A 26,813-nucleotide genomic window follows, 5' to 3' on the forward strand; every position below is an offset into this window, starting at 1 on the left:
TGGCCTCGTTCTTTTTTTTTATGAAGCTGTATAGCATTTCACTGCTTAGATGTACCATATTTTTTTATAAATTCAATTTTTTTGACAATTACCTTTTCAATGTTTATTTTTGAGAGAGATCAAGCATGTGTGCGCGTGGGGGAGGGGCAGGAAGGGAAAGAGAGAGAATCTCAAGCAGGCTCCCTGCTGTCACCACGAAGTTCACCGGTGGGTCTCCACCCCAGTATAGCAAGATCAGGACTTGAGCTAAAGTCAAGCGTCAGAGGCTTAACCAGTTGAGCCACCCACCATATTCTATTTAACCAGCCCCCTGCTTATAGACAATTAGGTGTCCTCCATATGTGAATTTCTTAAAAAAAAAAAAAAAATTACAGACAAGGACGCTGAGGTCCACCGAAGGGGAAACGTTGTCAGAGGTCACACCGAAAGCTAAGGACTCAGGTCCAGGCTCCCAACTCCCATCCACGTTCTTTAACGACTTTAGTCGACCACGCCCCTGCCCGCCTCTTAAAAGCCGGGAAGCCGGCCCCCTAACCTCGGATTCCTGAATTTCTGGACGCCCTCTAGAGGCTCCTGCAAACCGCGGGGCCTCGCTCCGCCACCTCCGGCCAGCAGGGGGCACTGCAGCCAGCTCGACGGCAGGGGCCGTGCTCTCCTGGCGCCGCTCCCTTTTCTTCGAGTCCCAGAGGCACTTCCGGCACCCGCGGAACTTTGGTGCCGCCGGACGCTCAGCGTAGGGCGCGGGCGCGCAAAGCGCCAGGAGTCGCTTCCGGCCGCGTCGGCTGTGTGAATCGAGGGGCCGCGGCGGACGAAAAATGGAGACAATTCTAGAGCAGCAGCGGCGGTACCATGAGGAAAAGGAACGGCTCATGGACGTCATGGCCAAAGAGATGCTGACTAAGAAGTCCACGGTGAGTGGGGCCTGGGCAAGGGCTCCGTCGAGGCCGGGCCCCATTCCGGTGTTTAACCTCGGAGAGCTTTCTTTGGCTCTCAGACCCTCCCGGCGCCGCGCCTCCTGCTCTCTCCGGGGCTGCGTCTCCGAGCTGCGGCCGTGATTACGGCCCCCGGAGGCGCAGCGCCCTCCGAGGCCTCGGTTACCGCCGCTGGGACCCGGGCGGGAAAGCTCCGCCCTCGGGCGGCCTTTCCACCTTCAGAATTCCGATTAACGGCGTTTGTGTTACCGTTTGCTCTTCTTCAGCTCCGGGACCAGATCAATTCCGACCACCGCACGCGGGCCATGCAGGATGTGAGTGCTCCGTCGTCTGCTTCTCTTTGGGTCGGGATGGGCTGGGAAAGAGAGGGGAGGCGGGGTGCGGGGTCTCAACCTGAGCCCTGCTGGCCCAAGGTAACCAGACTGATCGGTCGTGGGTTGTTGTCTGCCTGGAGATGTCCTCGCGGCTACCAAACCCGAGGATACTGACCTGCCCTTGCACACCTCTGTGAATGGGAGCATCTTATTCATAGCATCCCGTGTCCCATGATGTGCAAAGAATAGTTAGGAGGAGTCCTTGGCCCAGGCGCAAAACGTACTATCCCTTCTCCCCAAAAAAGAGTGGGCGATAGTAGTGTTTTCTCCAGCAAGATATTGTTCTGAAGTCTTGGAAGTGTTTTTACCTATCAAACTACGTTCACTTCGTTCAGTTTCTTACTTTTGGAAAGTGAATCAAAACCAAAGTGTTGATGCTTGATGCTGAGTGTTAGGTAGATGAAGGTTCAGTATACTGTGCTCTTTACTCTTGCATGTATTTGAAATCTGTTTAGAAAAGATTGAAAGACGTGGGGCGCCTGGGTGGCTTGGTAGATTGAGCATCTGACTTCAGTGGGCTCAGATCATGATCTCACAGTTTGGTTTGTGAGTTTAAGCCCTGCATAGAGCTCCGCCACTGACAATGCATGGCCCACTTGGGATTCTCTCCCTACCCCCGCCAATCGTATTCTCTTGCTCTGTAAATAAATACATTTTTTAAAAAAAAAAAGAACATCTAATCGGAGATTCTGATTTGCAGGAATTGATTAGTATTATTAGCTCCTGGTTCCTTATCTAAATTCCCAAATCAAAATTACTGTGAAAACGGGGGTGCCTGGGTGGCTCAGTCAGTTAAGCATCCAGATCATGGTTTTGGTTCAGGTCATGATCTCACAGTTCATGGGATCGAGCCCTGGTAGGGCCCTGCACTGATAGCTTGGAGCCTCTTTGGTTTTTCTCTCTGGTTCTCCCTCACCCTCTCCAAATAAATAAACTTAAAAAAAAAAATACTGTGAAAACAAAGAGTTTCTGTGTCTTGGAGGGGGGGAGAGTGGGAGGATATGTTTTTGTTTTTAAATTACTTGGTGGCAAAACCTGACCTGAGCAAATAAAAGCCTTTTTATGACCTTTATCCCACTTCATAAATGTGCATAGTTTTCGCTGTGGGATTACTAATATGTGTTCCAGATTCCAGTAGAGTTGTTACATAATATATACTCATTTTCCCAAGTTAAAAATTCCAAATTCTGAAACACATCTGGTCCAAAAAGTTTTGCAGAGGGAACTCTACCATCTTGAGTTTGAACCCAAAATAAGCTGTGAGATTTTTATTTAGCCTGTGTACTCAAGTCAAGTAGTGAAAATCCTCTTGAGTTACCCTTTTATATTTGAGGGTCCCAGGTGGGAACTGACTCTCTTATGTGGCTGTCTGAGTCTTCCAGGGAAAGTTAAGTATCGGTAGTATATAAATACAGGAACACTCCACCCTTCAAAACATGTCACTTAGATAGTCTTCACCATGACACATTTTAAAAGCTGACCAGGAACCAGGGCTGTCTGTTAAAGGTACCAGAAAGCAAAGGAGCTTTTAACACGACATCTGTCAGTGTTTCCCTGGCCTCTGACTAGTGAGCCCTGTTGGTTGCTGAGCCCTATAGCCGTCCAGATGACTTTGTTCTGATGGGTTCTGTGTTCGCTTTTCAGAGGTATATGGAAGTCAGTGGGAACCTGCGGGATTTGTACGACGATAAGGATGGGTAAGTGCTCGTCACAGCTAGTCCAGAAGTTCATGTCTCTGAGGAGCCATGATTGGAGGACTGATTTTGTGCACTATGTTCTTTGGCTTTTTCCTGAAATTGCAGGTTACGAAAGGAGGAACTCAATGCCATTTCGGGACCCAATGAGTTTGCTGAATTTTATAACAGACTCAAGCAAATAAAAGAATTCCATCGGAAACACCCAAATGAGGTTGGTACTTAGAAAGTATTTTTTCCAAACCTGCCTGAAAAGCGCACTAAAGGAAAGGTGTGAGGAGAATGGAGATGCGCCCTTTGGATGCCCCTTCAAAAAAGAATCTGCAAGGGCACCTGGGTGGTTCAATCGGTTAAGCATCCATCTTTGGCTCAGGTGATGATCTCACAGTTCATGGGTTCGAGCCCCGTGTGGGGCTCTGTGCTGACAACTAGCTCAGAGCCTGGAGCCTGCTTCAGATTCTGTGTCTCCCTCCCTCTCTCTCTGACTCTTCCCTGCTCACGCTGCCCCTCTCTCTCTCAGAAATAAATAAAACATTAAAAAAAAGAAGAAGAAGAAAAAAAAAGAACCTGCCATTTAGCTGCAAGGAGATGTTTGGCTGACATCCTACAACTCCAGTGCTTTCAGTCTCCCCCTCATCTTTAGACCAAGGCCATACTCTTCCTGGGTAGCCCCAGCCAATGACTGAGCACAGTGAGGGTGTTGTGGCCTGGCTCTTTCCATCCAGTGAGAGACTCTTATAATGAGTAGTCGTTGGTCCATAGCTCCCCTTTGGGAAGTTAAAGACTAACTATCCTGTCTGAATCAGCGTAGGCTCTCCCTGCCCAGTCAAGCTCTCTCCTGTTTTTTGTTTTGTTTAAGAATTTGGCGGAGGGGGCGGGGGGCGGTGCCTGGATGGCTCAGTCAGTTAAGTGTCTGACTCTTGATTTCAGCTCAGTTCATGATCTCACAGTCATGATGACATGATTGTCAGGTCATGATCTGACAGTGCAGAGTCTGCTGGGAAATCTCTCTCTCTCTCTCTCTCTCTCTCTCTCTCTCTGTCTCTCTCTGTCTCTCTCTCCCTCCCTCCCTCCCCCCCTCCCTCTCCCCCTCTCCTTCTCCCTCTCCCTCCCTCTCTCCCCCCACCTTTTCTTTGGTCTCTCTTGCTCTCTCAAAAAAATAAACTGTAAAAAACTAAAAAATTTAAACAGTTTTAAAACAAGTTTTTTGTTTTTTTTTTAAGTTTATCTTTCGAGAGACAGAGAGAGAGAAATGCAAGTCGAGGAGAAACAGAGAGGGGGAGAGAGAGAATCCCAAGCAAGCTCTACATTGTTAGTGTAGAGCCCAATGTGGAGCTCGAACCCACCAACCATGAGATCATGACCTGAGCTGAAGTTGGATGTGTAACCAGCCCAGCCACCCAGGCACCCCCTCCTAGTTTTTATTTTTCATTGGCATTACCCCCAATAAGCTACTCGCACTCCTAACTCTGTCTTAAAATTTACTACCTAGGGGATCCGACTAAGACAAGGAGGCTTTTCTCACTTCCAGGATTCATTGTACTGTCAAGGGGTTTAGCCCAGAGGTCAACTCTTCTATATCTTTCATAGTCTACTCCTTCTTTCCAATCTTATTTTATAATCTGATTATATTTTGACAGTGAACATGTCCCCCACTGTACTGTAATCGTATAAGAAGTCGGGGTTACATGTCCATTATATAGAAGCCATTAAACGTCTTGAACAGCTGACCAGAGGATTTCTAGGGGGGAAAGGGAGCAAGGCCATGGCTGTGGGGGAAGTGGAGAGGGATGGGTCACAGATTACTCTGAGCTTTCATGCCTGTGTAACTGGAAAGTTGTTTGTTCCCCCGATGGATATGAGAAAGAGGTAACCCATTTGCAGTGGAAAATGAATTTTTATGTATGTAGCTTTTCAGGTGATAGTGTATATAGGTAAAAGTGTCCCATGAGTAATAGATGTTAGGTGACTGAGGCAAGAAATAAAAGGCAAGAGATAAAAGCTTGTGATCTAGATCTGAGAATTATCTTAGATTTGATAGTTGAGGCCATGAATCATAGAGTTCTGAGAAAGAGGCAGTGTGAAGGTAGACTGCAGGCTTGTCCATGTGCCTTGAGGGCATACTGATGTCAATAAGGTACCTCAGTGAAAGGGAACCTGGGAACTCTTCCGTCACAGAGGTAGTGTGTCTCGCTGAAGCTAAGCAGAAGAATTTCAGAAAGGAGGCCACTGCCATCACTGTTGTTGACGGGTAAGTGCCAGGATTGCTGCTTCACTGAAGTAGTGGGAATGGAAATCTGGTCACAGGGGCAAAAGTGGATCATGGGGAAGCAGAAGGATGGATTGGAGAACATTTAAAAGACTGGCAGAGGGGCACCTGGGTGGCTCAGTCAGTTAAGTGTCCGACTTGAGCTCAGGTCATGATCTCACAGTTTGTGGGTTCAAGCCCTGCATCGGGCTCTATGCTGACATAGACATCCCGCTTTGGATTCTGTGTTTCCCTCTCTCTCTCTCTGCCCCTTCTCCACTTGCACTCTGTGTATGTATATGTCTCTCAAAAATAAACAGACATTAAAAATTTTTTTAAAGACTGGCAGAAAAAAAGAGAGACAGGAGGATCATAAGGAAGATGTACATGTTTTAAGGAACAGGTAGAAAAAGGAGACTGAAAGTACCAGAAAGAAGACATTAAAGTTAAGGGAAAGGAGATGAACGTGCTTTCTCACAGAAACATAAGTCTTCCCACCCTTTTTAAGTGTAGAGTGTAAAGTATTTTGCTAACCAAGAGAGAAGACGCAAGTACCCTTCTGATGTATTAACCTTATTCTGGCTCTGGTAGAAAGGTGATAAAGAGTACATAGTTTTAAAAAATGTTAGGAGGGAGACGCCTGGGTGGCTCAGTCGGTTAAGCATCTGACTTCGGCTCAGGTCATGATCTCATGGCTCGTTGTTTCAAGCCCCGCGTCGGGCTCTGTGCTGATGGGGCCTGCTTCAGTTTCTGTGTCTCCCTCTCTCTCTGACCCTCCCCTTCTCTGTCTCTCTGTTTCTCAGAAATTAAAAAAAAATAATAAAAAACTTTAAAAAAAAATAAAAAATGTTACAAGGATGTCCAAGATACACTAAGTGGGGAAAAGACAAAGGTCCAGTTATGTGAAAAAAATAATCTTGCACATGCCTGTGTCTGCTTGTACAAATGCATATATTTAAATATGTGGAACAGAGGTTTCCAAATTTTGGTGGATATATTTGAATCCTCTGGGGATCTTGAAAAAATATTGCTACCTTCCCTACCTTTCTGATTTAATTGCTATTAGGTGCATCAAGATTTTTTTAAACCACTCCTCAGGTAATCCTAATGTTCAGCAAAGTTTGGAAACCTATTAAAAAAGGTCTCTTGGGAGGGGCGCCTTGGTGGCTCAGTCGGCTGGGTAGCAGACTTCAGCTCAGGTCATGATCTCAAGGTATGTGAGTTGGAGTCCTGAGTTGGGCTCTGTGCTGACAACTCAGAGCCTGGAGCCTGCTACCTTTCCTGTCTCCCTTTCTTCTCTTTGCCCCTCCCCCATTCGTGTCCTGTCTCTCTCTTAAAAATGAATAAACAAAACAAAAGATTTCTTGGGGTGCCTGAGTAGCTCAGTGGGTTAAGCGTCTAGCTCTTGATATCTGCTCGGGTCATGATCTCATGGTTCATGAGTTTGTGCCCTGTGTTAGACTCCACACTGAGAATGTGGAGCCTGCTTGGGATTCTCTGTCTTCTTTCTCTTCCCCTCCCTCATTCACTCTCTTTCAAAACAGATAAACGTTTAAAGAAAAAGAAAAAGGTCTCTTAACACTGCTTACCTATTTTCAACAGAACTAATAAAGGGGGATTTTGGGTTTGCATTTTTTTAAATAATTTTTTTGTTTCTTTTTGAGGGAGGAAGAGAGGCAGACAGAGAGGGAGACACAGAATCGGAAGCAGGCTCTAGGCTCTGAGCTGTCAGCACAGAGCCCTACACGGGGCTTGAGCTCACAGACTGTGGGATCATGACCTGAGGCGAAGCTGGACGCTTAACTGACTGAGCCACCCAGGCGCCCCTTCATTTTTAGTTTTTGTGAGCATGTGTTACTTTAGCAGTTTTTAGTCAAACAGTAAAAAAAGAAAAAGGCAAGGTAATTGGAGAATAGTAGTAGGCTTACAATGAAAAATCAAGTCTAAAGTGTCAGAAGTTCAACTTTCTGTACAGCTTATTTCTATGACATTGCATTTATTTGTTGAAAAATCCACATGATTTTTTCTCTTTCCCCTCAGATCTGTGTGCCAATGTCAGTGGAATTTGAAGAGCTTCTGAAGGCTCGAGAGAATCCAAGTGAAGAGGCACAGAGTAAGTAGGGTTTGCCCTTTGCCTCTAGCACTAACAGAAGTGCAGGCTAATGACCGAACCCAGATTTTCCCTCAGAGCCCCAGAGAAATTTGGAGCCAGGTTCTCTTGCCTGTTTTCTCTTTGCTGGTTTCTGGGCTATACTGACATCCTAAATTGGCCTTGGACAAAATACTGATTTTGTGCTACCCTAGCTCAGATTCACTGACCTGGAATATTGAGGGCTGTTCACTTCATGAGCATAGGGAGGACATTTGGGTGAAGGGCTATGTCATGAAACAAAGAACCAGCAGTCCCTTTGAAAAGCCAGGTCCAAGAACTTTCTTGGTCTTTAACGTCTGAACCTCTGATATCTTGGATTCTTTCAGACTTGGTGGAGTTCACAGATGAAGAGGGATATGGTCGTTACCTAGACCTCCATGACTGTTACCTCAAATACATTAACCTGAAGGCCTCGGAGGTAGGACCTAGGGGATCGTTTCTGGTTCTAGGGGTGAGTCAGCACATCATGCTGGGGCTCCTGGACAGGAAGCAATCAGATTATCTACTTTGTGTTTTGTAACCATTCTGTAAATCTTAAAGAGGTGATATGCTTTCTTGGAATGAAACAGTATTCGAAATGAAAAGTTTCTATAGTGAAAACAACAAGCATTTTATTTTATTTTTATTTAAGTACGCCCTACACTCAACATGGGACTTGAACTCATGACCCTGAGATCAAGAGTTGCATGCTCTACCAAGTAGCTAGTCAGGCACCCCAAGCATATTATTTTATTAATGAATTTTGTTGCTTATTAACTTACATAAGCATGTTTTGCTTTTGTAAATATGAAAAAGTATTTTTGAGGGAGAGTGCAGGCATGTGTTTGTGAGTTGGGGAGGGGCAGAGGGAGAGCGAGACTCTTATGCAGGCTCAACACCCAGCATGAGATCATGATTGTGAAGTCGTGACCTGAGCTGAAATGAAGGGTCAGATGCTTAACCAACTGAGCCACCCAGGTAGCCTTAAAATATATTTTTTTAATACATTGAAACACAGGGGTGCCCGGGTGTCTCAGTTGGTTAAGCGTCTGACTCTTGATTTCCGCTGAAGTCATGATCTCAAAGTCGTGAGATCAAGCCCCACGTTGGGCTTCACACTGAGTGTGGAGCTTGCTTGGGATTCTCTCTTTCTCTCTTTCTCTGCTTTGCCCTACTTTTGCCCATGCAAGTGACTCTCTCTCAGTCATAAAAAACAACCTTAAACACATACTGAGCTTCTCTGTTAGGTGCCTATAATACTGGGCATATGAAAAATATTAAACATAATCCATGCCAGTAAAGGGTTATGTTGTGTCTTTTATCACAAGCATTGAGACTGAATGTGACCATCTCAGAAAGTTCACCAAGTGTATGATGAAGCTCCTCATAGAATTGTGAGGAAATGTCCCAGGAGTTCAGGGACTATACTTTAAGCTCCATAAGGACAGGTTTTATTCTCATCTGTATCCGTGTACTTGGTCCAGAGATGCTTAATAAGTGTATGAACAAATGGCACCTTCAGGACCATAGTTTAGGCTGCAGTGGGTGTGAGTTTTCAAGTGCCTCGCACGTAGCTAGTATTTGACAAATGTTTCTTTAGCTAACTGTTTGTTGATTTGATCTTTATTTTGCAGGATTCATTTCGTGTCTGGTAGTCTACTCAGAGCAGTGGAATTAACAGCCCACTAGTGCAGGAATTACACGATGGGCAAGAGAAAGACTGATATGAGCCAGGCCTTGTTACTTCATTAGCACTCAGTTTTGATCTCCTTTATTGGAGACCGTGGCATGACTTGGTGCAGACACCTAATTGAATCTCTTGTCATTTCTCCTTTCAGAAGCTGGATTATATCACATATCTGTCCATCTTTGACCAGTTATTTGACATTCCTAAAGAAAGGAAGAACGCCGAATATAAGAGGTGGGCTTTGCCAGCTGCTACGCTCTACGGAATTTGATTAGGAGGTTATTTCATGTAAAGATTTGATGGCAGAGTTTTGCACTATATTGCCTGGAAGAAGGGCACAAGTGGCTTCCAGGTTTATTGGAGGATGTGGATTTTGGATGCCATAGTTTAAACATGTCAGACTCTGGCTCTAGAAGATGCATCTGTTGGCACATCTATGGTCTTACGCCTATGTTGTCCTTAAATTTGTTTCATAATGGAAGGAAGCCTCATTTAGGGATCTGTGTCTTTGGAGTTTAACAAAAAAAAAAGATGAGAATTTCTCATTGTGACTGAAGCGAGCTGCCTGGCTCTGATGTATAGATGGAAAATTTTGTTTGTGTTTTTATGCCCCTGGCTAGTGCTCTGTACTCCTGACTTCCTCTCTTTTTCTCCTTTTCTTTTTACCTGAAATATTTTGTGTGAGTTAATTAGTTTTTGAAACTGTATCGTGAGGATGAAATGAGATCAGAAAGGTCAGGATCAAGATGACAGAAAAAGTCAATTGCAAGCTCCTTTTAAAATTTAGTGGTTTTCCTTTTAAAAACTGGTATCACTGGAATTATGAGCATATTTTACAAGACACAAAAGAATATCTAAAACATAAAGATGCTCTTTGCTTTCTCTGTATTTGTTCCTCTGTAGATACCTGGAGATGCTGCTTGAGTACCTTCAAGATTACACAGACCGAGTGAAGCCCCTCCAAGATCAGAACGAACTTTTTGGGAAGATTCAGAATGAGTTCGAGAAGAAGTGGGAGAATGGTACCTTTCCTGGATGGCCGGTGAGCTTCTGTGGGGCTGGGGGAGGGCATGTGAAGGAATTGAATTCTCTTACTTTAACATTGAGCCGCTACCTTTGGGCATCAGGATCCTGTGACTCCAAGGGATCCTTTGCCAGATATGTCAGGTTTTCTTTCCATTCGTACTTTGGAATGAGATTTGTCAGGGCCTCCTTGCCATTGGCTGAGCCCAGGAGTTTCATCAACTATGTCGTTACCGCTGGGTGGTTCCTATTGACCAGAAACTGTGAAGATTATATGCTGGAAGTCTCTAGCATGTATTTTCACTCCTGATGATAAACTTGAGTTTTCCTGAACTCTCAGGGAGAGAATGAACCATCTTTCTTTGGCTCTGCTCTTATGAGCATTTGATTTTTAGTCACATATGTGTCGTAAGAAGGGGGCCATCTACCACCTGGTGATTTAGAGATGTCTCGCTTGCCTTTAGTCTAAACATGGATCTTACTGTTCTTGCTAGAAAGAGACCAGCAGCGCCCTGACCCATGCTGGAGCCCATCTTGACCTATCTGCGTTCTCCTCCTGGGAGGTGTGTTTTCTTTCTTTTTTTTTTTTAAGTTTATTTATTTATTTTGAGAGAGAACATGCACAAATGGGGGAGGGGCAGAGAGAAGGGGAGAATTCCCAAGCAGGTTCTGCACCGTCATCACAGAACCCAATGCGGGGCTCAAACTCCCAAACCGCAAGATCATGACCTGAGCCAAGATCAAGGTTGGACACTTAACCGATTGTCCCAACCAGGCATCCTGTTTTCTTTAGCAACTGTACGGGTCTCGCCCGTTCGCTCCTCAGAGGAGCTACTCAGTCGTCTTCTCTAATGCCACGAGCGTATTGTAAGACACCAGTTCCTGGGACCAGGCATCTATGAGGAATGTGGAAAGATAACAATAGAAAGCAAAAACTTAGCCAACTACTTTGAAAACTGCAAAATAATTCTAACTATTAAACCTTAATGAGGGTATTCACTACCAATGTGATTGCATATGAAATTGACCACAGAGTCAGTCCTTTGGAGAATTTGAACTTAACTGCTAGACTCTGACCAAGGAATGTGTGGTTTTGCCCCAGCTTCAAGAACACCCACACACAAGCAGGCAAAGACCTAAGTTTGAGCCTTTTGTTGTTCCTCAAAATCTATTTATATAAAATTATAACTTGTCTCTTTTTTTATGTAGGAGTTGGCCTCCCTGGGTCTGGACAGATTGAAATCTGCACTCTTAGCTTTAGGCTTGAAGTGCGGTGGGTAAGAAACGGCTTTTTCTATCAGATCTGTCCCATTTTACTGTGTGTTTGCACGATAACTGACTCTGAGTCCATTCTTCTCTGTTACTGCACGCTGCAGAAGTATGCAGGCCCATATGATAAAAGAACTCTGAAATCTTTTGCTCCTCCCGTCCCCTTAGAACCCTAGAAGAGCGAGCCCAGAGGCTCTTCAGCACCAAAGGAAAGTCCCTGGAGTCACTTGACACCTCCCTGTTTGCCAAAAACCCCAAGTCAAAAGGCACCAAGCGGTGAGTAGCTGGGGTGGCGCCTCGGTGGATAGTTGTAAAATTTTATTCCCATGCCGAATTTTTCCCACAGCAGCCTATTTTATCACCATTATTGATTCAGAGAGATCTAGCGTGCCCTTTCTCTCTGCAAATGGCAGTCCTGTCATTGTGGTAAACCAAGGACAGTCTGTACTCTGGTGATTGAGAGCGGCTCAAGTCTCTAATGTTGAAACTAGTCTAGGTGCTTTTTGTCACCTCAGGGAGAGATGGAGGCTAAATAGGTTCGAGAAATATTCTTCTAGGTTTATTTTTGCTGTTGACAATTGAATCTTTTTCTTTTAGAGTTGACACTGTTAGATTAGTTTGAGGTGTACAACCCAGTGATCTGACAGCTCTCTGCTTTGTGCCGTGCTCGTCACGAGCATACCTACTATCTATCGCACTGTTAACAGTTACAATGCCATTGACTATATTCCTTATGCTGTAATTTTCATTCCTGTAGTTAGATCTGTTCTTGAGACCCATGCTCATACAGGAAGTTTTTTAAATACGAGTTTCTGTAATTCTTAACAACAATTCTGAAAAGTAGCAGGTATTGCGATTTTTTTTGTAGATAAGGACTCAGAAAAGTTACGGAGTGTGCCCGCCATCTCAGTTACTGAGTAGCAGCATCAGGATTTGTGCCCAAGTCTGCCCATCCCAGAGCTTGCCTCCTACACCACATTTCCTGTATAGATTATGATGGTGGAAATTTAAATATCTTGATGTGTTTTGTGCCTTCTAGAATGAGGTCATGGAGGAAGCTTCTGTGCATTCTAAGAAAGAACCTTAATACTTATGTCAGCAAGTCCTAAGCTGAATAGACCATTTGCTTTCACAGCATGACATTTGTCACATGCTTGTAGTTTTTAATGCACCCTTAGAATAAATGTTCCCAGATACAGGGGATAAGGCATTGGGTGAAAGAGCCCTTGAGTGATGCAGCTTGTTTCTTGTTTCCAGAGACACTGAGAGGAACAAGGACATTGCCTTCCTAGAAGCCCAGATCTACGAATATGTAGAGATTCTAGGGGTAAGTAATGGACTCTGCTGAGACCCATAAATACTATAAGGCATAGGAGTCAGAGAAATGTGAATTTTTAGGTTTTTTTGGGTTTTTTTTTTAGGATCAAAAGAGAAAGGGCAGGTATTTACTTCAGCAGAAAATAGGGTTCTCTCAGAGTTCTTGGCCCTTTAGTGAAATCCCGTTCTGTTCTTGAGTGCCTTTTGTTAGGTGATGCTCCCAAGGTTGCCCAATTTCCATGAGGCCAAACAGAGAATAGACTCCCCTTTCAATATAGTATCCAGAATGGTGTAGGTTCTTGGCCTGCATTCCAGAATACACCTAGAAGATGACCCGGGAAACAAACACTCAGAAGGCAAGTAGGAGAAAGTCTATTTACAGCAGTTTTTCAGGTAGGACTTACTATGAAAAGACATTACTTACATATTCAGAAGGTTATGAGGAATTTGCTAGGGCTGGAATGTTAGTGGTGCAAAGCTGTCTGTGAATATTCTTTCAAGAAAGAGCTGAAGGGTGGGTTGGGAGTGGAAAAAGGCCTGACCGGACCAGGATGCTTATCTCAGAGAGTAAGGAGGAGAAGGGAAATGACTCTTCCAGAGAAGAGAAGGCAGACGAAAGGGTAGCACTTATCCAGAGAAGGTGGTCAGGGTCTCTGGGAGTCCTACAGAAAACCAGCCTTTCGGATAGGTCTGCTATGTATAATTTTCTTTTTTTTTTTTTTTTTAAATTTTTTTTTAATGTTTTATTTATTTTTGAGAGAGAGGTAGAGACAGCATGAGCAGGGGAGGGTCAGAGAGAGAGGGAGGGACAGAATCCGAAGACAGGCTCCAGGCTCTGAGCTGTCAGCACAGAGCCTGACGCGGGGCCCAAACCCACGGACCGTGAGATCATGACCTGAGCCGAAGTCAAACGCCCAACCGACCGAGCCACCCAGGTGCCCCCAGCTATGTATAATTTTCAACTGCTCTCAGAGCCTTTCCCTTTACGGATGCTCAGATGGCCTTTTGAGTGGGTGGCTTGACTCAATAGCTTGTTTATATGTCTTTGTCGCCATGGATGTTTTCACCCTGACCCTGTTTGAGGACCCCGCATGTAATAGCTATAAAACTAGAGTCACCTGTTCTCAGCTGTTTTCAGTAAAAGGGTGGCTAGGTGTTGGAACCTGGGGACACTAATATTCCCCACAGTGAACTTGGGCTGTGCCTGTACGGTCAGCAGTCTGAGTTGCTAGTCCTCTGAAGACGATTGGGAGGCTAATTTGTACCCATAGCAAGGTGTACACTCAACTTTTACTTTCTCCCTCCTTTGAGAGCACTTTGGTTTGCCTGCCAGCAGGTGGCACCACTCTCTAGACTTCCAGCCAGAATGGTTTTCAGAAGTTGCTCTCAATATTACTGGTATGATTTTTACTATTACCTCCCCATTTATCGATATCTGTTGATTTCCAGACATTGTACTAAATCCTTGGATACAATAGTGAATGTGACACAGCTTCTTGACCTTGAACAGCCCACTTTGTGGTTGGGGCAGATCGATAACCACAGCACAATGTGATGCTTGCTGCAACACTTTGAGACTGCATTTTCTAATTAGAAAGAGGGAGAACAAATATTCTAGGAAGGGGAAACAGTAAGGACGAAGGTAAAATATCATGAAGAGAAACTAGGTATTAGGAATTAATGAGAAAGTCCGTGTGCATAGAGTGTGCCTTATAAGGGAGGGAGTGGTCAGGGAGTAATTTGGAGAGTTATGCTGGAAATTTGGACTTTGTTCTTTAAATAGTAAAAAGCCAATAAAAGTTTTTTTAAGCAGAGTGTGTACCATTAGTTTTTGTTTTGTTTTGTTTTGTTTTTTAGTGTTTGTTGATTTTTGAGAGGGAGAATGTGAATAAGGGAGGGGCAGGGAAAAAAGGGATCAGAGGATCTGAAGCAGGCTTCACATGGACAGCAGAGAGTCTGACACGGGGCTCGAACTCACAAACGGTGAGATCATGACCTGAACCGAAGTCAAGCGCTTAACTGACTGAGCCACCCAGTCGCCCCAAGTGTTTTTGTTTTTGTTTTTTAAACACACAAATCTGGAAACAAAATGGAAGTCGGACTGGAATGAGGAGAAACTCAGGGCGAGTTAGAAGGTTGTCATCTTCATAAGGAAGGAGAAGAAAGGACTACGTAAGGAAGTATTTTTAGATACAGAAAAGACTTCTTTTTCTGTTGTGCTGTGACAGTTTGTGGCCTCGGATAAGTGGCTGAAGCAAGTGACATAAAACCTTTGACTTTTTCCTTCAGGATCAGGGAGAGCCTATCGATAAAGAGTTCTGATCTGAAGGCAAGACTTGCCCTTATTGTACAAGCAAGAAAGTCATATCCTTGGATATGAGGAATCGGCAAGGGTTGTAGGAAATTAGGAAATTCCCCTTCTTGTTCTGCACTACTTTTCTCTGACTTCCCTCTTCATTTGTGGGCCTGACAGGAACAGCGACATCTCACTCATGAAAATGTGCAACGCAAGCAGGCAAGGACCGGAGAAGAGCGAGAAGAAGAAGAGGAAGAGCAGATCAGTGAGAGTGAAAGTGAAGATGAAGAGAATGAGATCATTTACAACCCCAAAAACCTGCCCCTTGGCTGGGATGGCAAAGTATGTATATTCCAGCACTGCCACCTTCCCATTGCCCTTTCTGGAAGCAGGTGCAGACACTCCTCTGATACTGTTTCTTATCTGGTCTCTTTTAGCCCATTCCCTACTGGTTGTATAAGCTGCACGGTCTAAACATCAACTATAACTGCGAGATTTGTGGAAATTACACCTACCGAGGTCCCAAGGCCTTTCAGCGGCACTTTGCTGTAAGGAATTCAGAGCCATTTCTCCTGGAAATTGAAGTATGAAATATGTAACTCTCAAAGAGGTTGCCGGAGAGGAGCATTAGCGTCCAGAGCTTAAGGAAAGCATGAAGGAGTGGGTCTAAAGTCAAGCATATGACATTTGACCTTTGGCTCCATACTAGCCTAGAATTACCCCTAAAATGGTTTCTGGGGGCCTTCTGCCACTGCTGTTTGAACCTCATTTCCTTTTTCCCTTGCTGTTTCCTATACTTCTCTCATCATATCTTTCTGCCACACTTTAGGCCATCCTCTGACTCCTTGGTCATTTTTCTACCCGCTGCTAGTACACAAGACCAAAGAAAGAACCGACCCCCTCCTTTTTTGTGACTTAAATGGGCTTTTGCTTCTTTGAAAAATAGGAACTAAGAGAATGATATTTATCAAGTAATTTTTGAGACAAGGCATTATCTGGGTAGAACTCCAGTAAGTGGATACACCCTTGTTGTGTTTCTGCCTGTGGTTCTTAGGGCTTGGAAGGAAATTTTACAGCTGGAAAAGATTTGCTAGACCAAGGATAGAGAATTCATATGAACTCCTCTCTCCCTCCCTCAGACATCCATGCTACTAATTGATCCCTGGGCTTTTCTGTTGAGCCCCTGAGTAGTCTCTGAATCTTTCTCAATATTACCTCCAATGCGTTGGAATTGGCATCCATGGCAAAGCCCGTGCCATTTGCCATCCCTGAGCCCAAATTGTCATCGTTTCTCCCTGCTCTCTTTCACATCCTTGCTTATCCCTGGTGAGCAGCCTTCTTTATTTACAAAGGTGACACTCACCTGCCGTCAGTAACGCTTACTCATACTGGTGGTGGGGAGTGTATGGGACGTGTCTAGTTAATTAGAGTTGTGGTGTTTCCCTGTGGTCTGGACACAGGTTTTATATGGACTATTATTTGATCTGTATCTAGAATCTTGGTTTTATGTACCAGCCCAGTGAGGAAAACAATGCAGTGCTGCTTTGAAATAACTTCCTCTTCTCAATCATAGGCAGTTGTTTACACACGTGAACTGCAAAAGGAGCACTGCCATTAGGTGGAGTCTTTTACACGGGGTCACGTGAAGGTTTCTGAATAGAATGGAGTTTGTGTTCGGTGTTCAGTTATTCCCACTTCACATTGTCCTTCTACTTCTCTCTTCCCCAGGAGTGGCGTCATGCTCACGGCATGAGGTGTCTGGGCATCCCCAACACTGCCCACTTCGCTAATGTGACACAGATTGAAGATGCTGTCTCCTGTGAGTATGCCTTATTGACTGTTCCCTAGGCCAGCCCTGTGCTTCCCTGCCCCAGTTCCTGGTGTGTCCAGGTCCAAGGGCGGCAGCAGCTTGTGACTATGGAGAAGTTTCTACAGTCATACAATAAATACATTTTTGACTGTGGCCTTTGAACTCCTCTGTATACAGTATGAGTGAATGGGTATGTATGTTTCTCTGAATTCATTTTAATGTGTTGGAAACTGCAGATATGAAAGAAAAATAGAAATGGTCTCAGTTTGGGGCGCCTGGGTGGCTTAGTCGGTTAAGCGTCCGACTTTCGCTTAGGTCATGATCTCGCGGTTTGTGGGTTCGAGCCCCGCGTCGGGCTCTGTGCTGACTGCCAGTCCAGAGCCTGGAGCCTGTTTCAGAGTCTGTGACTCCCTCTCTCTCTGACCCTCCCGTGCTCATGCTGTCTCTCTCTCTCTCCTAGAAATAAATAAAAACATTTAAAAAAAAAGAAAAAGAAAAAGAAATGGTCTCAGTTTATTTCTGAGGTGACAGGGCAGATACACAGAAACAAGGTAGCAAAATAACTTTTGCAGAAAGGACAGAGTGCAAGACATGTCAGGAGACGTGTTGTTAACCTTACTCATGCTCCCTCTTTTGCCCGGCGGTGGTATCTTTTCCTGCCATTCACATTGCTACGAAGAAAGGAGTACTCCCCCTCCACTCTGAAACTTCTGGTGGTCCCCGTCGGGATCATGTCACACCACTCAGCTGCTTAGCCACTTGACTCCTTTGGCCGCATCTCTGGAGTTGTTCACATCCGTTGCAGAGACAAATTAGAAATGACCTTCTAGAGGTGCCTGGTGGCTCAGTCGGTTAAGTATCCATCTGACTTTGGTTCAGATCATGATCTCACAGTTCGTGAGTTCAAGCCCCACATTGAGCTCTTGGCTGTTTTGTTTTTTTCGTTTTTTTTTTTCTTTTTAATGTTTATTTTTGAGAGAAACAGTGTGAGCAGGAGCAGGGCAGAAAGAGAGGGAGACACAGAATCCAAAGCAGGTTCCAGGCTCTGAGCCAGCAACAGAGCCCGACACAGGGCTTGAACCCACAAACCATGAGATTATGACCTGAGCTGAAGTCTAGTGCTCAACCGTCTGAGCCACCCAGGCGTGCCTCAGGCTCTCTGCTGTTAAAGCAGAGCCCACTTCAGGTCATCCATCCCCCTCTCTCTCTCTTCCCCTTCCCCGTTCATGCCTGCTCACTCTCTTTCTCTCTCAAAAATAGTAAAAACAAAAAAGAAAGAAAGAACTTTCTAAAGAGCTCTTTGAACAGTGGTGACTGCACTTACCCCAGTGAGCGTTAAAGGACACATATAATTGTCAAAAATGTGTGTTGTATGCCTGAAACTCCTAGAATGTTGTATGTCAATTAAACAATTGTACTTCAGTAGGACCAAAAAAAAAGCCACAACCCTCCCTGGTCTTTCCTTAGCTTGTGGATTCTGGGAACTTTTTCACTTAGTGTTTTATGTGCAGTCAGCTTTGGGGACTTCGCGCCGTCTTGTTTTCCCTTATTCATTTACAGGTAATGATTGTACTGTGTCTCCAATAAGAATTATAATGTGTCTCATTAGCAGATCATCAAATTAGCTTCTAATTTACTTTTCATTTTTGCCCTTCGCTTTGTTGGGATGAAATTAAAATAGTAACAAAGCCTTATAGAATTATAACTGGATTTTTAATGCAGTCTCATTTTTAGATGTATTTTTTAGCTATGCATCACTAGTAAGTACATCACAGTTGATTTTTTGTGTGGTTTTTTAAATGTTTATTTTTGAGAGAGAGCAGAAGTGGGGAGGACGGAGTGGATGGGGAAGAGGATCCGAAGCGGCTCTGTGCTGACGGCAGAAAACCTGATGCAGGGCTCGAACTCATGAACCCTGAGTTCATGACCTGAGCCAAAGTCGGATGCTTAACTGACTGAGCCCCCCGGGTGCCCCTCTGTATTTTCTTATGTCCCATAGTTTGCCTGAATTAATCTCTTATTTTTGATACCGTGAGATTGACATTGACATCATTTTTTTTTTTTTAATGTTTTATTTCTAGGAGAGAGAGAGAGACAGCGTGAGCAGGGGAGGGTCAGAGAGAGAGGGAGTCACAGACTGTGAAACAGGCTCCAGGCTCTGAGCTGGCAGTCAGCACAGAGCCCGACGCGAGGCTCGAACCCACGAACCGCGAGATCATGACCTAAGCGAAAGTCGGACGCTCAACCGACTAAACCACCCAGGCGCCCCAATATTGACATCATTTTAAGCTTAGAGTCATACGAACTGCTAAAACAAAGTGAGACTTTCATTAATTTTGTCCCATGTTTGTTAATTTTTGTCACAGATAGTATCCTATGCATTCCCTCTAAGTCTTACGTTAAATAGAAGTAGGTGAGGGGTGCCTTGTTTTGGCTCAGTCAGTTAAGCATCCGATTTCTACTCAGGTCATGATCTCATGGGTCATGGGTTTGAGCCTCACATCGGGCTCTGTGCTGACATCTCGGAGCCCGGAGTCTGCTTTAGATTCTGTGTCTCCCTCTCTCTCTGCCCCTCCCCCACTTATGTTCTGTCTCTCTCTCAAAAATAAATAAACATAAAAAAAGGAAGTAGGTGATAAGTCATTCTTACCTGTTGGCTGTTGTGTTTTTGTTTTGTTTTTTAAGTTTTCGCTTATTATGATGACAACGAAGAGTGAGAGGGAAGGGGCAGAGAGAGAGGAGAGAGGGAGAATCCCAAGCTGGCTCCACACTGTCAGAGCAGAGCCTGACGCAGGGAGCCCCCATGAACCCTGAGATCATGACATGAGCCAAAGTTGAACGCTCTCTCAGCCGACTGAGCCACCCAGGCGTCCCTAACTGGTTGGTGTTTTTAAAGGAAATGATGCTGTACATCCCCACTGATTTTTAAGATTGGCTTATGGTTTTATTACCACATTCCACAAGAGAAAGATGACAGCATTTTTACCACTCTTTCTTTTATGGCATTGGATTAAACCACATTCCTGGATTATTGCATACTGGTGGTAGATATTCTTTTAATGCCGCTATTATTTATCCTATTGGGATTCTGTTTAGAAATTTGTATTTACATTCATAAATAAAAGATGTGCTTCTTGTTTTCCTTTGAATCACTTATCAGATTCAGGGATCAAAACCGTTATTTGTGACATAAAATGGATGGGATTACACGCTACATCTTCTTGTCAATTTGAAACTTGTTTATAGTTAAGTAGAGATTTCTTCTTCATACAGAGGGACCAGCCTGAGAATATTCTTCAGTTAATAACCTATACAACTCCTTGATTTATTATGACAAAGTGGAAACCAAGTGCTTTATTTCTCTTCTGTTTTATTTTCTTTTTCCGGCCAGTACTTTTGTAATCGTGTATATATTTTTTTAATTCTTAAGGCTTTAGACAAGAACTTTTGCCTTACGTTTCTTTATTCTTTCTAATACGGGCATTTAGAAGTTGATGTCATTTGTTTAGGAATCCATTAGGAATATCCATTAGTGATATGTTTGTTTAATTTTATTTATTAAAGATGTTATTTTTTTTTAATGTTTTATTTATTTCTGAGAGAGAGAGAGAGACAGCATGAGCAGGGGAGAGTCAGAGAGAGAGGGAGACACAGAATCTGAAACAGGCTCCAGGCTCTGAGCTAGCTGTCATCAAAGAGCCCAACGCGGGGCTTGAACCCACGAACTGTGACATCGTGACCTGAGCCGAAGTTGGATGCTTAACTGACTGAGCCACCCAGGCATCCCTAAAAATGTTATTTCTGATTAGACTTTTTAATTGTACTTGATTACCTTTTAACTCCATTGTATTTATTCCTGTATTTCTTGGCCCATGCAGTAGGATAGAGAATTTTTGCCTTTAGAATGTATTGTATTTTTGTGTCCAGGCATATAGTCTGATTCATTAAAGATTTCTCTACACCTGAGAAGTGCTTCTCTCCTATAGGCTGTTTTATCTTCTTGCAGTGTTCAGAATCCTTAAATTTCGTATTACTTGTACTTTCGCATTCTGATAGGGATATGTTGACATTCTTAGTTATAATTAAATTTATCTCCTGCATTTCTACCAATTTTGTATATATTTTATGTTGTTTGAGCCACATAAACTCAATATTATATTTTAACTTCACTGATTGTTCCCATTGTTTTTGAAATTCCCTTTATCTGATGGCTTCTCTGTTCTTTTTTTTTTTTTTTAATGTTTTATTTATTTTTGAGATAGAGACAGCGTGAGCAGCGGAGGGTCAGAGAGAGAGGGAGACACAGAATCTGAAACAGGCTCCAGGCTCTGAGCTATTCCTCAGCACAGAGCCCGGTGCGGGGCTTGAACCCATAAACCTTGAGATCATGACCTGAGCTGAAGTCGGACGCTTAACCGACTGAGCCACTCAGGTGCCCTGGCTTCTCTGTTCTTTTGTGATTGATTTAAGACCAACTGTTTTCCAGTTATCTTTTTTTTTTTTTACCCTAGTCACCAATACTCATCAGTGTATAGGCATATTTATATAAAGCCTTTTATACTTCATTGTATTAATTGATCTGTTTGTACTTAAGTCCTTTGCTGGAAAGGTTATCTTGTTTTTGGTTTTTGTTAGATTTCTCATTTACATGGATTAAATAGTAGACTTCTATCTATTCCTTTTAGATAGATATTCTAATATTCCTAAACTTGCAAATTTCAACTAAGTTTATTTCTATTACTCATTTTTTTTTTAATTTTTTTAAATGTTTTATTTATTTCTAGGAGAGAGAGACAGACAGCGTGAGCAGGGGAGGCTCAGAGAGAGAGGGAGTCACAGACTCTGAAACAGGCTCCAGGCTCTGAGCTGGCAGTCAGCACAGAGCCCGACACGGGGCTCGAACCCACGAACTGCAAGATCATGACCCAAGCGAAAGTCGGACGCTTAACCGACTAAGACACCCAGGCACCCCTCTATTACTAATTTTTGTTAGCTGTTAGTAATATATATTGTTTGCTTGAATTATTTGTAGGAGGTAATCATATCTTGATGACCTGTAACACTGAAAATTTTGTTTTTTTCTTACTCTCAATGATTCAGTCAGTAGGATATATTCTGTGTCTTTAATCTTCCCCTGTTTATCAATATTATCACCTTGTTTTTAAAAAAGTGGCTTTTCTGCTTTCAGATTCATGTCGTCTCTTGTCATGATCTTTTACCCTCGAACTTGGTTGATGGATTCTGTCAAGTTCTTTACGTTTTGGTATGTTCTGTTTCAAGGCTAAAGTTGGTTCAGAACCACATTTCTAATGTGGTTTTACGTGGCGGTTAAGTGCAGACTCTGGAGAGGCAGCCTGTAAGTGTTCAGATTGTGGCTCCACCGCTTGCTAGCTTCTGAACAACCAGTGAAGTAGTAGGTCACCCACATGTTCAGAAGAGGAAAGTTAAGTAACTTTTTCAAGGTCCCATAGTTTGTAAGTGGAAAAAGCCAGGATCAAACTCTCTTTCCATTATGCTAAACCGCCTTCTTCCAATCACCTTCACCAAGTAGATTCTTTTAGAGTTGATCATTGGGCGCCTGGCTGACTTAGGCGGAAGAGCACGTGACTCTTAATCTCAGGGTCATGGGTTCGAGCCCCATGTTGGGTATAGAGATTACTTAAATAAATAAAAAAATATTTTTAATTAAGAATTGATCATTGAGTTGATTCCAGAAAGAAGTCTCATGAATTCTCCCCTTGGATACTAGATTTTTAGAAAAATTTGTTTTTTTCTAGAATATGGTTGGGAGGTTCATGATGCTTTCATTGCTCAAATTATTTTCAGAATTTTCTCTCTTTATTCAAATGTCTGTTTACTCAGTTTCACATGTTTTTGTTACTGACACTTCTTTGATTTGTTGTATCATTTCCAATTGTCATGGCTTCCCTTGATATTTTTAGGTTCTCTATATAACGTGAATAGTTTTATCTCTATCTCAGGATCATTTTGTCTTTTCATTTTTTTCCCCCACCCTCAGTTGATCATTCATAGATTTATTACAAATTTATCATCATTTCTCCCCTTCTCCTTTTTCCCCCAGGCATTTGTTCCTCCTTTAGAGTATCCCATATTACCTCTCTGGCTTCCTTTCAGACTTTCAGTAACAGATCAATGATTGGATATGTACCAGCTCCCACAAGATTGTGACAGGCTTTATCTCTGATATCTCACTAATAGTTTGAATTGAGGTTACTTCTGTTGTGTAGAATTTCTGCAATTTTTCCTCATTTCCTGTTGGCAGTATGATCTTTTTTTAATTAAACCTGGATTGTCCTTTTTTTTTTAAAGATTCTGAAGTAGACATCTTGGGAATTTTTGGATATAAGGAAGAGAGCCGATGAAAATGAACTCCACGCTCTCTACCCTGTTTGCAGTAATAGGCTTATTCAGCTGTGCCTTTCTCTGTACGTACACCTTCGCCACTTTCTTGTATCTTCTGGCTGAGTTCATATGAAGGCACCTGTAGCCCTTGCTTCGATGCCCTCCTCAGCCTGCCATTGCCCAGCTTAGTCAGTGTCTAACTGTCCCCATTTCTAGTACCCAGGCAGAGACAATAGGTTGATGTGGCTGGGTTTTGTGCCATCTGTAGTCCAGTAAGCTGGGTCTACAGTAGTTAGCAGCACAAGTAGGTAGTTGTTAGATACAGCTGTTCCTTCCAGAACACACTGAGAAGACGTGTTCCCTAAAGGGAATGGGAGAGAAGTAACCATTGGTTTAGCTTTTACACTGGATCTACTTGCTGGTCTTTGATTTAGATCTTTCTGTTAACAGTTTTCTTCTGGAGTTTTTAGTCAGGAAAGAGGGATTCAGCACTGTCATTTAAATTACAGTTATTTTTGTTTTTTAAGTTGAAGAAAAAGCCCTGTGAAATTGCCCCCAGAGATGCCCATTATTTAGGTGCGTGGTCACCACTGACCAGTATTCACTAGATGGGGCACCTGGGTGGCCCAGTCTGTTAGGCGTCCGACTTTGGCTCAGGTCATGATCTCATGGTTCGTGGTTTCAAGCCCGTCGTCGGGCTCTGTGCTGACAGCTCAGAGCCTGGAGCCTGCTTCAGATTCTGTGTCTCCCTCTCTCTCTGACCCTCCCCTGCTCACACTGTCTCTCTTTCTCTCAGAAATAAATAAAAAACATTTTAAAAAAATTAAAAAAAAACAAATCTAGTTAACTAAGAAACTAACAGCATCAGGTTCAGTTATCACCGTGTTGTTCACAGTAATAGCATAAGAAATTTAAAAGGTTTAATGACCTCTGTGGACATTTCCTACGAGAGCAATTGCTTTGCTAGATTGTGATATTCTGTCTCTGGCTTTTTATTGAGTGGGCTATGTCCTCAAAAACAGGAATTTCCATTTGTTCACTTATTCTTAGTGAATCCACACTGGTGATCCCATGCTTTTCTAATTGTTTTCGATGTCTCTGAAGAGTAATATCCCCCTTACTGCTCCATAGTTTCCTAGATCCATTTTTTTTTCTTTTCTTAAAAAAAAAAATGACAATCAAAAGAAAAATCACCATAGCATTTCCAGTCTCCAGTATTCGCTATCTTCTGGGTTGGATTCCTGGGTTGGACATAGAATGTGACAAGACCCTGCCCTGGGTCCTTGTAGCACATGATAAATTTTTCTGTTCATTTGTGATGTGCTTATTATCTGGGCCTGAAGACTTCAGCTAATTTAAAGCAATTAGGAAGGAAGGACAAGATGAGGTATCTGTGCCAGGCGTAGAGCTAAGCAGTTTTTCCTATGTTGTCTACCTCATTCCCTGTCTAAGGCTTCAACTTGTTCTGTATGGTATTTCTTTTAATCTTGTCAAGTTTAGAGTTGCTCTCCTCGGGAAATGTGGAAGCGTATAGGAATCAAACAGTTGTGCCTTTTCTGCCCCTGGTACTGTTTTGTCCCCTCCCTCAGCGGACCTGTCCCAGCTGTCCCACGTACACCTCTCTTCTGAGAAGACACCTTCCAGCAACAATCTTAACAGTTACAGCTTTCTTTTCTGGCTTAGGACCTGTCCTGCCCTGAGTACGTGTGTGTTCACAGAAGCTATGGTAGTTTCTGGAAATGTTTGCTTCTTCTCATCTTCTTTGGGATAATTTGTTATTGAACTCTCAGAATTCTTATTTTCATATCTCTGGTGTTTGCTAAGCCATCTTATCCTTCAGATTCTTTGGCCATGATAGTTCACCTTTTTCCCCTCTTCTGAAGCTTCTGGTATCTACAAACCAGGCTTTAAATAAACATACTTGACCATGCCTAGTGTTCCCTTTCTCTTCTGTATTGAACTTGAAGACCATAAGGTCACTTTCTCCCATAATTCTCATAGGTTGTACCACATTAACTTCTTCCTTGAAGGGTGTATCAGTTCTCTGTTGTAAGAGGGCTTTGGTTATATTTGATCCAACATTTTTTCTATAGCAAACCAAAGATGATGGTAAGTTTTGCCACAGAGGGGCTTTCATCTGTAGGTGGTCCAGAACTGAAATTCTGGTCCAGGGAAGGCAAAAGTCTTGTCCAGAGGGATCTTAGTGGGGACAGGGATGTTGTAACACTTGTCTGCCTGGTGAGTATTTGGTCCAGTCTTGATTGCTGCTCATTTTTCTTCCTACAGTGTGGGCCAAGCTGAAACTGCAGAAGGCATCAGAGAGATGGCAGCCTGACACTGAGGTGGGTGCTAACGTGGTGTTGGGGATAGCATCAGGTGACAGCGCCCTCACCGTGTGGAAGGGAGGTGAAGGGTGCTCCCTGATTCCCTGTAGTAGCGAGTACTGGCCCAAAGTGCCAATATCTGTAAATTGGCTCTTGATAATGTAAACCTGATTTATCTGTGTCAGACTTTAAATGTGTATCTGAAGACAGGTTGTATTCTGCTACTGAAAGTGTGAAGTGGCAAGCAAGAGTGCCCGATGTCTGGCCCTGCTGTGAGGGCTCATAGGATAAGAAGTTGTGAATCCGTATCGTAGGTCAGGTCTCCTTCGAGGAAAGCATCTAAATGAGAGGTGATACTCTCTTGTGGGTTGAAGAGGCATCCTTGTTGGTCTTGAGGTAGTCCTCCCAAGGAACACAGTTCAGAGATGAGGACTGACATGTGTGAAGTGGGGTAGCTATTCCCTTTCTCCAGGTCACTAGTTTCCGGTATCCTCCCCCCCCTTTTTTTTTCTTAGCAGCCAAAGCCATCTTTAGACCGTAATTTAGAATTCGAATATATGAAATAAAATAAAGGAGAACTGCACTGGATATGAGGAAGCTCAGCCTTCTTGACCTCCCTTTCAACTCCCCAGTGACCTCTGGGCAGAAACTGAAGGTTCTTGGGGATCATTTGAGAACTGGTATCTTAGGTCACCCTTTCTCAACCGGGGGTCATCATCTTAAACGCATAGAGTGATGGCATTTGAATGGATGGTTTTCTCAGGTATCCCAAGGATGGGAACTGGTGTCATTCTAGATGTCTAGGATGCGTTAGTTTATGACACGCGACGGAAGCCTTAGGGCAGTCGGGTTCGGTGGTCTTGCAGATCCCCAGACCCCGGGTGAGACACGCTGTCCTAGCTCAATGCCATGAAGGCAAGCCAGGGTAGCTCAGGTGCCCTGGGTTTGCTTCCATACATTTCTCCCAGGAGGCACAGCTAATAGTGTGCCCCTGTCCTTTCAGGAAGAATATGAAGACTCCAGTGGAAACGTTGTGAATAAGAAGACGTACGAGGATCTGAAGAGACAAGGACTGCTCTAGTGTTCAGGGACGTAGCTCGGCTCTTGGGTTTGTCCAGGCTTCCCTGAAATCTGCATTTTCCATTCCTCCCAACCAAATGCTCCTAAGACTCTGTGACTTGGTCTTAAGGTCTAGCGTGTGTCTTGTGGGGGGAAAAAAGCAAGGCATGCTGGCAGATTGCAGGGTTCAGATGTGTTTTATCTTTGTTTTATATTAAAAGATTCTGTCAGAAAATACACCCAGCCCTTCTTCTGAGTGTGTCTTGTTCTAAAGCCCAGGATTATG

The 26,813-nt window shown here is 43.5% G+C and overlaps 1 protein-coding gene across 1 annotated transcript; it reads left to right on the forward strand.

Annotated features, from left to right (window-relative positions):
* Nucleotides 1-711: 711 nt before the first annotated feature.
* Nucleotides 712-26,766, forward strand: SF3A3 (splicing factor 3a subunit 3). The gene is made up of 17 exons (XM_039244471.1): nt 712-911; nt 1,199-1,246; nt 2,951-3,003; nt 3,109-3,214; nt 7,289-7,361; nt 7,727-7,818; nt 9,218-9,300; nt 9,970-10,108; nt 10,584-10,652; nt 11,299-11,366; nt 11,527-11,634; nt 12,616-12,685; nt 15,149-15,313; nt 15,409-15,519; nt 16,700-16,790; nt 25,431-25,486; nt 26,472-26,766. Exons 1-17 carry the CDS (start codon nt 816-818, stop codon nt 26,547-26,549), a joined length of 1,506 nt encoding a protein of 501 aa, XP_039100402.1. The 5' UTR covers nt 712-815; the 3' UTR covers nt 26,550-26,766.
* The last annotated feature ends 47 nt before the right edge of the window (nt 26,767-26,813 follow it).

Source organism: Hyaena hyaena, unplaced genomic scaffold, assembly GCF_003009895.1.
Source record: "Hyaena hyaena isolate Hyena2069 unplaced genomic scaffold, ASM300989v1 scaffold_237, whole genome shotgun sequence".
Lineage (NCBI taxonomy): Eukaryota > Metazoa > Chordata > Mammalia > Carnivora > Hyaenidae > Hyaena > Hyaena hyaena.